The sequence below is a fragment of the Schistocerca nitens genome, chromosome 3, assembly GCF_023898315.1.
Source record: "Schistocerca nitens isolate TAMUIC-IGC-003100 chromosome 3, iqSchNite1.1, whole genome shotgun sequence".
In the NCBI taxonomy this organism is placed as follows: Eukaryota; Metazoa; Arthropoda; class Insecta; order Orthoptera; family Acrididae; genus Schistocerca; species Schistocerca nitens.
Window position 1 is genome coordinate 285,029,668 of NC_064616.1, and position 12,455 is coordinate 285,042,122.

The following is a 12,455-nucleotide window of genomic DNA, read 5'->3' on the forward strand; positions in this document are numbered from 1 at the left end:
GGGCATCGGGACTCCCAGCAATGGCCGTCCTGCCAGGTGGCCTTTACCGCGGCTGGGTGGCGCCTGTGGGGAGGGCCCCTGTTCGTAGTGGGTGGCATCAGGGCAGATGATGCACGATGAAGCATACCACGTCACCGCTTGCTGGTGATCAAACGCCAACAGTCTCTAAGCGTTCCAAGTCTCAGTAAAATGCAAGGAAGTATGATCCTATGTCGTTCCCCTTCCTGGCCACACCATGGGAGGAATGCCAGGCTAAGGATGGCAATGAAAATTATTTGCCCCGATACCTTGTATGTACGAGAGCTGATAAGGGACTCTTTTGTCTTGACGCAGCCTATAAAAATGTCATCCTCTCCACATCACAGGCATTACTTGCTTGTGACAAGTTGGGGGATGTTTCTGTTACCATCACACCTCAAGAGAGCTTAAATATGGTCCAGGGTATTATATTCCACAGGGACCTTCTCTTGCAGTCAGATGATGAGCTCCATATCAACTTAGAATGACAAGGAGTTCATTTCTTATGGTGCATCCATTGGGGTCCGAGGGAAAATTAGGTTACCACCGGTGCCTTCATCTTGGCCTTCGAGGGTGACACATTACCCAAGAAGTTCAAGGTGATTGTCTACTGCTGTGATGCCAAGCCATACATCTTTTCCCCATGTGGTGCTTTAAGTGCTGGAAGCTCGACCATGTGTCTTTCCGCTGTACTTCCAACATCCCATTCCATCCCATCCCATCCCATCCCATCCCATCCCATCCCATCCCATCCCATCCCGGTATGCCATGTGCCCCACCTCCAATCTGTGTCAACTGTGGAGCGCATAATTCCCCTCACTCACCAGACTGCAGGATTTTATAGCGAGAAAGGAAAATCGTGGAATACAAGACCCTGGACCGAGTGACCTACACTGGGGATAATAGGAAATTTGAGTGACGACATCATGTGGCTGTGACCTCCTCTTATGCCGTCGCTACGAGAACAGTTGTAACCCCATCAGTTCCATGAGTCGGTGAGCTCTACAGTGACATAAGCACCACCCTTCCCTAGAGCACCTGATATCCTTTAAAAGCAGGTCTGTGCCTGTGTTTGCCTGCTTATAAAACGACGGAAACAGGAGTATTGGGAGAGGTATGTGTCGACCATTGGGTGCCATACATCACCTTCCCAAGTCTGGACGAAGATCAGACATCTTTTTGGGTACCAGACCCCACCAGGTGTCCCCGGCTTTAACATCAATGGCGTGCTTTCTACCGACGCAGACGCGATTGCCGAGCACTTTGCTGAGCACCATGCTCGAGCCTCTGCATCAGGGAACTACCCCCCAGCCTTTTGCACCCTCAAATGGCGGATGGAAAGGAAAGTCCTCTCGTTCACTACACACCACATTCAACCCTATAACTCCCCCTTTAAAGAGTGGGAGCTCCTCAGTGCCCTGGCATATTGCCCCGACACAGCTCCTGGGCCAGATCGGATCTTCAGTCAGATGATTAAACATCTCTCATCTGACTACAAGTGACATCTCCTCGTCATCTTCAACCGGATCTGGTGCGATGTCATCTATCCATCACAGTGGCAGGAGAGCACCATCATTCCGATGCTAAGGCCTGGTAAAAATCCGCTTGTTGTGGATAGCTACCGGCCCATCAGTCTCGCCAGTGTTCTCTGTAAGCTGCTGGAACATATGGTGTGTCGGCAGTTGGGTTGGGTCCTGGTGTCATGTAGCTTACTGGCTCCCTGTCAGGGTGGCTTCAGCCGGGGTCGCTCTACCACTGATAATCTTGTGTTCCTTGAGACTGCCATCCGAACAGCCTTTTGCAGATGCAAAAACCTAGTTGCTGTCTTTTTTGACTTACGTAAAGCATACGACATGACCTTCATATCCGTGCCACATTGTATGAGTGGGCTTTCTGGGGCCCCCTCCCGATTTTTATCCAAAACTTCCTGTCGCTCCGTACTTTCTGTGTCCAAGTTGGTGCCTTCCATAGTTCCCGGTGTATTCACGAGAATGGCGTTGTGCAGGGCTCTGTATGGAGTGTATCTCTACTTTTAGTGGCCATTAAGGGCCTAGCAGCAGCTGTAGGGCCGTCGGTCTCCCCATCTCTGTATGCGGATGACTTCTGCATTATGTATTGCTCCTCCAGTACTGGTGTTGCTGAGCGGCACCTACAGGGAGCCAGTCATAAGGCGCAGTCATGGGCTCTAGCCCACGGCTTCGAGTTTTCAGCCGCGAAGTCATGTGTCAATCACTTCTGTCGGCATCGTACCACTCATCCGGAACCAGAATTTTATCTTAATGACGATCCTCTCACTGTAGTGGAGACATATTGATTCTTAGGACTGATTTTCGATGCCCAATTGGCTTGGCTACCTCACTTTTGTCAGCTTAAATGGAAGTGCTGGCAGCACCTCAATGCCCTCCATTGCCTGAGCAACACCAACTGGGGTGCAGATTGCTCTACGGTGCTGCAGCTCTACAAAGCCCTTGTCCAATCCCGCCTTGACTATGGGAGTCCGGTTTATGGTTCAGCAGCACCCTCAGCGTTGAGTTTACTCGATCCAGTGCACCACTGTGGCTTTTGCTTAGTGGCAGGTTTAGAATGAGTCCGGTGACCAGTGTCCTGGTGGAGGCCAGAGTCCATCCATTGCGGATCTGACATGCGCAACTGCTCGCCAGTTATGTTGCACACATTTGTAGTCCTCCTGAGCATCCAAATTACAGTCTCCTTTTCCCCCACCTGCGGCAGTTCATCTCCTGCACCAGCGGCCCAGGTGAGGGCTCACTATTGCGGTTCGTGTGCGATCCCTTCTCTCCAAACTGGAGTCCTTCCCTTTACCACCTCTACTTGAGGTCCATTCACATACACCTCCCTGGTGTACACCTCGGCCGAAGCTTCGTGTGGATCTTTTGCATGCCCTAAGGACTCCGTTAACCCCATCGCTCTCCGCTGTCACTTCCTCTCGATTCTTGATGTGTTCCGTGGCTCTGAAGTTGTTTACACCGACAGCTCAATGGCTGATGGTAATGTTGGCTTCGCATATGTCCACAGAGACCATATTGAACAGAATTTCTTGCCTGCTGGCTGCAGTGTATTCACTGCAGAGCTTGTGGCCGTATCTTGTGCTCTTCAGTACATCCTTTCCTGTTCTGGTGAGTCGTTCCTTCTCTGTTCTGACTCCCTGAGCAGCTTACAAACTATCGACCAGTGCTACCATTGCCATCCTTTGGTATCCAACATCCTGGAGTCCCCCTCTGCCCTGGAACGGTCCAGTCGCTCAGTGGTGTTTAGTGTGGGCCCCAGGACACGTCGGAATCCCAGGCAACGAATTTGCTGACAGGCTGGCCAAACAGGCTACGCAGAAACTGCTCCTGGAGATGGGCATCTCTGAAACTGACCTGCGTTCTGTCTTACACCGCAAGTTTTTTTGGCTTTGGGAGGTGGCTGGCATAACAGTATGCACAACAAACTGCTTGTCAATAATGAGACTGTGAATGTGTGAAAGTCTTCCCTGCGGGTTTATTGCAGGGAATCAATTGTTGTTTGTCGTCTCTGAATTGGCCATATGTGGCTCTCACATGGTTACCTCCTCCATCGCGAGGACCCACCTCAGTGTTGCTGTGGCTCCCAAATGACAGTCGTCCACCTCTTGCTGGACTGCCCACTTCTAAATTTCCTAGCACCCTACATTCGGTGTTGGGCGACAATGCCTCAACAGCAGCTTTAGTTTTACGTTTGATTCATGAGGATGGGTTTTATCATTTGATCTGAGTTTTAGCGCATGTTCTTGTCCCTCTGTCTCCTCCACCCTAGGACATTTAGGGTAGAGGTTTTAATGTGTTGCAGAGCGGCTGGCTTCTCCTTCTTTTTATTCTTTGTGGAAAGCCCATGTTCAGGATCTTGTTCAGAAACTAAATGCCGCTTTATTTACCATTAGAACAGTGTCTGAAATAAGTGACATTTCAACACGAAAAGTAGTCTACTTCGCATATTTTCATATGCTTATGTCATATGGTATTATTTTTTGGGGTAATTCTTCTGATTCAAAAAGGGTATTTTTGGCTCAAAAACGGGCTGTTCGAGCTATGTGTGGTGTAAGTTCGAAAACCTCTTGTCGACCCCTATTCAATAGTCTGGGAATTTTGACATTGCCCTCACAGTATATATTTTCTTTAATGTCGTTTGTTGTTAGCAATATTAGGTTATTCCCAAGAGTTAGCAGCTTTCACTCAGTTAATACTAGGCAGAAATCAAATCTGCATGTGGAAAGCACTTCCTTGACTCTTGTGCAGAAAGGAGTGCAGTATTCTGCTGCATCCCATTTTCAATAAGCTACCACAAGAACTCAAAAATCTTAGCAGTAGCCCAAACACTTTTAAGTCCAAACTGAAGAGTTTCTTCATGGCTCACTCCTTCTATTCTGTCGAGGAGCTCCTGGAAGAGCTAAAAAATTAAGCAAATTCCAGTGTTACATTCTTGATTTTCTTTATTTAAACTAACGACGTGTCGCCTGAATATGTTTCTTATATTTCATTTTATCTGTTTCTACAATCGTGTTATAATTTCATGTATTGACTCGTTCCATGACCATGGAGACTTCTCCTTAATGTGGTCCCATGGAACAATAAATAAATAAATAAATAAAAATGAATAAATTCTCAGGGTCAGCCAGTCACGGTAATTTGCTTTCTTGTTTTTAATCTCTCTCCCATGTTTATTGCATCTCTCTGTGGTTTTCTTGTCCTGTTTTGTCCATTGTAGTGTTTGTTAATCCTTCTTTCATTCTTCTGGTTCTCACTTTCTCCTGTTATTGTGCTGTACATCTTCTTTGTTTTCTTCTTTCCCTTGGGTAATTGTTCTACTGGGAACAAGGGACCAATGACCTCTTGGTTTGGTCCACGCACCCCCCCCCCCTCCCCCCTCTCCCGTTTTAAACCAACCAACCTATCAATCTGTTTATAAAATCTGCTGAATTCCATATATGATGCAAACATTTGCAAACCAATTGTCTGAGCAAGGAAGCAAGCTGTTTGGCTAAATCATATGTGGTGTGTCAACATTACTAACTATAGGCTGTAAGGGAAGACCATCTTTCTGCACTTTAGGAAGATCATAGAGTGGCATGCTGTCATGTGGTCTTCAATAACTTGATGGTCCCTGGAGGTAACAAGGAAGAGTTCAGGAGTGTACATGTCTTCCATTGCACACGTGCTGTAGGGTCATGATCATTAATCCTGTATATAATATCATTGAGTAGGCTGTGCATTTTCTCCAAATACAAACTATGAGGTAACAAAACAGTTTAGTTAACTTTATCAGCCTTCGGCACCACCATGTCCGGATCCTCTTGAAGATTTTGTCATGCAGCCTTTTTTTTCAGAGGTTATATTTCTGTTATATTACTGAGTTGAGGAGCAGCTATCAAAAGAGCATTACAGGTTTCCCTTCTTATTTCTTTGGCAGCATCCATAGGAAGGTGTCGTGCGGCTTCTTCACAACCACTCACAAAACTTATCAGAGGTAGTACACTTGGTGTAGGTGCAAAATTGAGTCCTTTAAGCAAAACAGACCGTGTCATATTGTCCAAATTCCTCTTCGTGAAGTTAACAATGGATCGTTGTGCAGTTATTCCCTTTGGCGATGGTTGTTGTGGTGCCAAACGATCAAATTTGCATTCTTATATATCCAGTCAAGCTCACCTGAAGGCACCACATCAGCTCAATCTCATGATACAGGAGAGACAAGAGTTGCAATTTTCAGATGTAGGTGGAACAGTTCTTTTGAAATGGAATCCCACCTTTTGTCTCGTGTAACGGATTCTCTCCTCAACAGTAGCATGACTGGCCTTCTCTGTTATCTTCCATGTAGTGGCAGTCTTAATACAGTGTGCAACTCTGGCATATTTTGGTATTTATGCCATGGTCCCGACAGCTCATTAAAAACCTTAAAGAACTTGAAAGTTTTGCTCTCTTACCACGTAGCTTGTCAAAACTTCTTCAATGTGAGGGCATCTCCTCTCCTTAAAGGCATTTGATGTGAAACTTAAAATTTTACTGGCAAATTAAATGTTTGAAGAGATTTCGGTATTCAAGCTGGTCGTCGTAAACTTCACTCCACGATATTTCAAACTGGACACCTGCCGGTCATCTTCAGGTGAGCTATCAGTGTTTTCTGCTCTGCCTTATATAGCACGCTGATAGTATTGCCAAGCATGCGTCAGAGCCACAGCGGTAGGAGGACCACACCACCCGGTGACAGTGCCCTCACTGGTGGAACTGCAAAGATCAGCTGTCATCGACATTGCCACTCGCCACTGTCATTGGACTGTTCTGGTGTCGTTCTAAGATTTCAGACCTGCTGGGATCAGTAAAGGATGACTTCTTATTGCGGAAGGTGGGAACCTACAAAATACCTTTCCAGTGTTGTATGGCCCGTATAGGACAAATAACACGCGCAGTCGAAGAACTTTGCACAAAATGTAAATGTTGTACTTGCCTTCTGCAACCCCACAAGCCTGGGGGGGGGGGGGGAGGAGGAAAAAAAAACTCCCCACTTTAATTTTGGCCACAGTAATATCTTTTTGGGACTCCATTATAAAAGAATCTGTTGAAATATGCATTGCAGAAAATCTGACGAACCGTGACAGCAGCTATCAGCTGGATAATGTGTGGAATCCCATCATCTCTGGGATTTGCTCAAACAGCTGATCTTCGCAGTTCCAACAGTGAAGATGGAGCCACTGGGTGGTATGGTCCTTTTGTCAGTATGATTGTTATGCGTGCGTGGCAATATTATCAGTGCACTGTATAAGGCGGAGCGTAGAACATCTTCGTCCGTCTTTGGTGGCTCACCTGAAGATGACTGGCAAGTGTCCAGTTGGACTATCGTGGAGTGAAGTTTACGATGATCGGCTGCAACCCCAAAATCTCTTTGAACAAGTTAGAACCCAGTTGATGATGGCTAATGTCAACAGACTTTAAATCTAAAAACCTCCTGGATGTCCAAATCCATCCGAAAGTGTTTTTGGATTAACCCTTAGTAAGCTTTCCATTAGAATATGGAATAGTTTTTTTTATCTTCCATGCTTCTATGCAGTTACATTGAACTTTAGGATTCAAAAATATTGGACGAGACACTGGGTTTGAGTCCATAAAAGAGTTCATAATGTCGCAGGACACTGGCAACTTTTTTATCGAGAAAGTGTCAAGAGATGATTGGAAAGCCTTCCTTGTCTTTCTACACCAAATGTGATTACTGCAGTGATGTCTTACCCATGATTTAAACACAGATAGCTCACTTGTATTGTTGTCCATGACCGAGAGAGACTTACAACGAGCTACAGGCACATAACAGCCAAAGAAATTTCAAAGACATTGGATCACGAATTTTGAATGATGTTATGACATAAAAAGAAAATTTTGTTTTTAATGTAATTTGTGAAGTGAAGCTAACATGGAATTGCAACAAATTATTTGCCAAAAAGTACAATGGAACTGATGATTCCTGTTTGTGTTTTTAGAAGATTGTTAGTTGAAAGTCATATGATGATGTCATGAAATGAAGATGAAGTCAGAGAATATAATGCACCAATATCCTCTTTGCTTGTGTGAATGTATTTTCTGTTGTGTCACAATGACAAATCTTCGAAAATCAATTACAGTTTTTAATGAGGTTTTTGACAAAAATAGTTGTTCTGAAAACTAATTTAAAAGCAACAAAAAGTATTTTTAGTTAATAAATGAGAAAGAATTAGAGTAATAAATGTCACTGAATTTCCAATTACTCTAGTATTCATAACACGTTTTATTCACATATGATGAATAGATGTTTTTGTTCAAATAAGTGAACAATATTTTGAATAACATGTTATGCATGGATAACAATTTTTATCTGTATTCGTTATTTGCATTCAAATAAATTTTGTCCAATTCTGGTGGTACGCTAACTGCATTGCACACGTGCACACTGCAGATTCGATGCCTATGTGCATGTGAACGCAAATGCGTGACATCCGCACACTCAGATGTGCCATTCACGTGGCCATATACAAGTGCTCACTCAACTGCCATTAGGCAAAGCAATGTCAGTAATCTTTGGCAACTTCTGCCAAAGTATCTGAAGTGTACTTGCACTCTCTCTCTCTCTCTCTCTCTCTCTCTCTCTCTCTCTCTCTCTCTGTAGCTGTGTGCACGCAATATGGATTGGGCACGCTGTTGCCCTGCTCTAGTACTTAGCACGGAACCACGTGTTAGAGTTTCTTACCCTTCAAATCACATATGGATTGTGGGAAGAGTTTATGGTTAAATACCTCTGTGCATCCTGCAGACAGTCTTATTTTGTAGTCATGGTTCCTAAAAGAGTCTAAAGAATATCTCTAGGTTCTTCACTTAATACTGACCTTATACAGCATGGGTCACACACACTTGGGCAATATTCTAAGATAGGACACACAAGTGGTTTGTAAGTAGTCTCCTTTGTAGACAAGCTGCGTTTTCCTAGTATCCTGTCAATGAACTGAAGTCTGGCTTATCTATGCTGAAGCCTCATATCCCTACATATTGTTGCATCTATGTATTCGAGTTGACTGATTCTAATTGTGGTCCATTGATACTCTAGTTATAGGATACTATATTTTGTTTTGTTTTGTGAAGAAACAATGATAAGCTTATTTGAATACTATGATTTACTGTCATTTTCTGTGACATTGACTGGACAAACTATGGTTGTTGGTGACGTCAGAGTCCAATAATTCCCTCCTTGACAACTTATGCAGGGTGACCATGTTGGCTGCATAGTCTCCCTGACATGCTGGATCAGTATCAACTGATTCAGCTTTACCCCAGTTTCAAATCTGATGACTTTGCAAGCCATTGAAAATGTTTGATGGCTTTTGATAGTATCTCTCGCCATGCAATGACAGTTTTAATTTTTGTGGTCCTCATTAATATTATGACCTAGTGTGCATTTCATCTGCTCTGTTCTGGCCCAGTCACTATCTGATGCATGGTACTCCTGCTAACAAAGATAAAAGGTCTGCTTTGTGACACATTCCAGATCAATGTATTATGTCGTATATGTAACAGATGTCCAAAACAGTAGAGGAGAAGTGCAAGAAATATTAAAACAGTTGAATAAAATGGTTAACTGTTGTTGCCAAACAGTGCCAGGAGTACGATCCTGAAGTGAGATACATCCAAAGCAGCCTCTTTGTTGCCATGATGGCATAACTAAGCAGACTGCTGAAATAATGATGTTGTCGGAAAACATTATAAGCAGGGGTAGACATTTCATTTTGAGGGAGGCTTGTGACTTGGCCTTCAATTTATTAATATCTTGCATATTACCTCCGTTTGTGAGCTGAAAGATAAAAGGAGATATGTATTTCTCAGAATAACAGTGTGGTTGCAGGAAAACAAAGTTATATTAAAGAGAATAGTGGGTTCCTTCAGTTAGAAAGTGTTTTAAATTTGGGCACAATGCCAACCATGTCTCGCAGTTTGCTCAGAACCATGGAGGGTGATGGGGCAGGGGAGAGATTAAGGCTAGTGTAGATAGAGCCCAGTAGGGTGCTGGGGTGAAAGGGTGTGTTTAATCTCAATTCCTTACACTATAGTGCAGTGAAACAGTTGCTAGGTGGAATAATTGTAAACCTATAAGTAATATGATGTGACATTCAAGATTGTTGTTACAGACCATAAAGGGATACTGATGTATAGCTGTTCATGAGTAAAGAAATTATCTCAGGAAATTACTGTTCTAGAGACAAAAATGAATGTAATCTTTCATTAGCTTATTGAAGCTAAAGATCTGAAAAAAAGTAGCTTTTTCTGCCAACTTCACATGGAATTCAAACCACAGGCTAGCTTCTTGCTCTATACTTATTGCTTGCAGAAGAAAAATTTGAAGTGTAGAGGTTAGATTTTAATGTTGTCTTTTGTATGAATAATTGATGAGAATATAATATGTATGGTTCATTCTAGGCGCAGTCATTCTGTATTACAAGTGTCTCTGCCGCAAAAAGAAGAGTATGTACTGCTTCTCAGAATGACTCCATTTCAGCGTAAGCTGTATGACACGTTTATGAATGAAGTTGTGAGAAAGAAAGCTGTACCTAACCCATTGAAGGCTTTTGCTGTGTGTTGTAAGGTGGGTTATCTGCCATTATTGCAATAAAAAGGAATTCTTAATGTGATGCAGTGTAGTATATCTGTACTTAACTGATACGTTTGGTAAAAAATTGATACACAAATTTCAACTGTATGTTTAGTTATTATAAACTTTAGAATCCCTCAAACTCAACATACATTCGCAAAGTATTTCTGAGAATTAGTATTTCAGTGAGGTAAAATATGACTTGATTTATTCATTCCCTGCAGAGCCTATTGTGAAGGAAAACTTCCAAGGGACAGAAATGAACACTATGAAACCTAGACCACTGCCCCCATGAGAATCATTGAAGACCCAAGGGTACCTTCAAACTATACATAATGAATTTATGCAGTCACCCTTCCACACACGTGCGTGTGCTCATCTACATGCACGCACGCGCACCCCCACACATAAGGACCCCCCCCCCCCCCCCCCACACACACACACAATGCAGACATATGCCTATTTAACCGATAGTAAGGCAGTCCCTTTTATTGAAGGGGTCCCATGGGAAAGTTTTGTTTCACAGGTATTCTGGCCAATAAAAATGACAAACTGTTTTATTGATACAAAGTAGCATGTGTCATTACATTTTGATTATACAAGGAGAAAATTAAACAGCAATGAAAATAAAGAAGTTACATTAATTTTTATCTTCACTCCCTTCTTTTGCCTATTTGTGGTATCACTATTTTTAATCATCCTTATCATCATTACCATGATAGTTTCACCTAAAAAATTAAAGGTGAGCAAAGGGCAATCTATTTCTATACAGAAGCATCAGTAAAATTTATAATCTTGGCTGTCACAAATATTTGGCTGTTTCTTCCAAATACGTTTGCAATTTCCGATGTGGTTACTGTGGGAACTGAGGACACAGTACACCCCACCCTTCCACCCCACCCCAAATACATATCAGATTTTGCACCTACATTGATGTGAGAATGTGACAGTATTCCTTCTTTTCTCACTTCCAAACTTGTTGTCTGCCCTCTACTCTTTCACTGGCTGCATAGAACCAACAGCTGACAGATCCTTTTCGTTCTAGTCATACCTTGCAGCGAATGTCGACATCATAGCTGCATGATCATGTAAGTATTCTAGTGGAATGTATCTAGATGTTTAACATATCCTGCAAAAATACATACTATCCTTGAACATTTGTCCAATTTAAAAGTTATTTCAATTGCACCTACAAATGGATTCAGGCAGATTGTGTATTAAATGTGGTAGATGTTCATAAAAAGCCAAGATACACAGTATAGTTGGCAGCATAATGAAACATTGCCAAATTCAGCTGAATCCCAGCTCTACCATACTCATTTTAGTTGCTCATTCATCCTAGTCCCCAGCCAAGCTGGCATCACGGCTTCCCATCCAACTTTTCTGAATTCTTGACAATGAATCTACATCTACATTTATACTCCGCAAGCCACCCAACAATGTTGGCGGAGGGCACTTTACATGCCACTGTCATTACCTCCCTTTCCTGTTCCAGTCACGTATGGTTTGCGGGAAGAACGACTACCAGAAAGCCTCTGTGTGCACTCGAATCTCTCTAATTTTACATTCGTGATCTCCTCGGGAGGTATAAGTAGGGGGAAGCAATATATTCGATACCTCATCCAGAAACGCACCCTCTTCAAACCTTGCTAAACATCTCTGTAACACTATCACGCTTACCAAATAACCCTGTGATGAAACGCGCCACTAAGAGAATCTGCATGTGACCATTATTGCCAAAGCTTCAGCTGTAAATGTAAGACGACTCCTATATTAATCTATTACACAACATACAACCATTGATCTCAGCAGCAGTAGTTTAGTTAAAGTCTTTGTTGAATGACAAGTTTTGAAAAAATCCTAGACTTCAAATTGGGTAAATACAGTACACTACTAAACAAGTAATAAACAGTCAGCCTCCACCTCAGAGAAACAACACAAACAGTTGAAACACAAAAACACCGTAAGTTTACACAATTCAAGCAAATATTTTACACTTGTCCTTTCCATCTTAAAATAAATAATGGTATGCTGATGGGAAAGTATATTATATTATCACAAGAATGAAAGTGCTAGGAACGGAACTGAACAGGTGATGGTATACACATGTGTGGTTACTTATAACATACTCTCCATCTGCAGTGGTGTTCATTACAGTGCTCAACACCGCAAATACATTGTTAGAATTCTTCTTACAGTCTGACAAACAACAGAAAGCTCAGTACTGTTATGTCTGACTGTTGGTTGAACTACTCTGTTCCTCGAGTTTTCTCGACATGTGTTGAATGTTCTTGAAAAGAATT

At 42.7% G+C, this 12,455-nt stretch overlaps 1 protein-coding gene across 1 annotated transcript in view; it reads left to right on the top strand.

Annotated features, from left to right (window-relative positions):
• Positions 1-12,455, top strand: part of LOC126249181 (uncharacterized) — a 511,658-nt gene that overhangs the window by 374,112 nt on the left and 125,091 nt on the right. Inside the window, exon 13 of the mRNA XM_049950836.1 lies at positions 9,981-10,146. Within this exon, the coding sequence (XP_049806793.1) occupies positions 9,981-10,146 (166 nt within the window). The remainder of the gene's footprint in view (positions 1-9,980; positions 10,147-12,455) is intronic.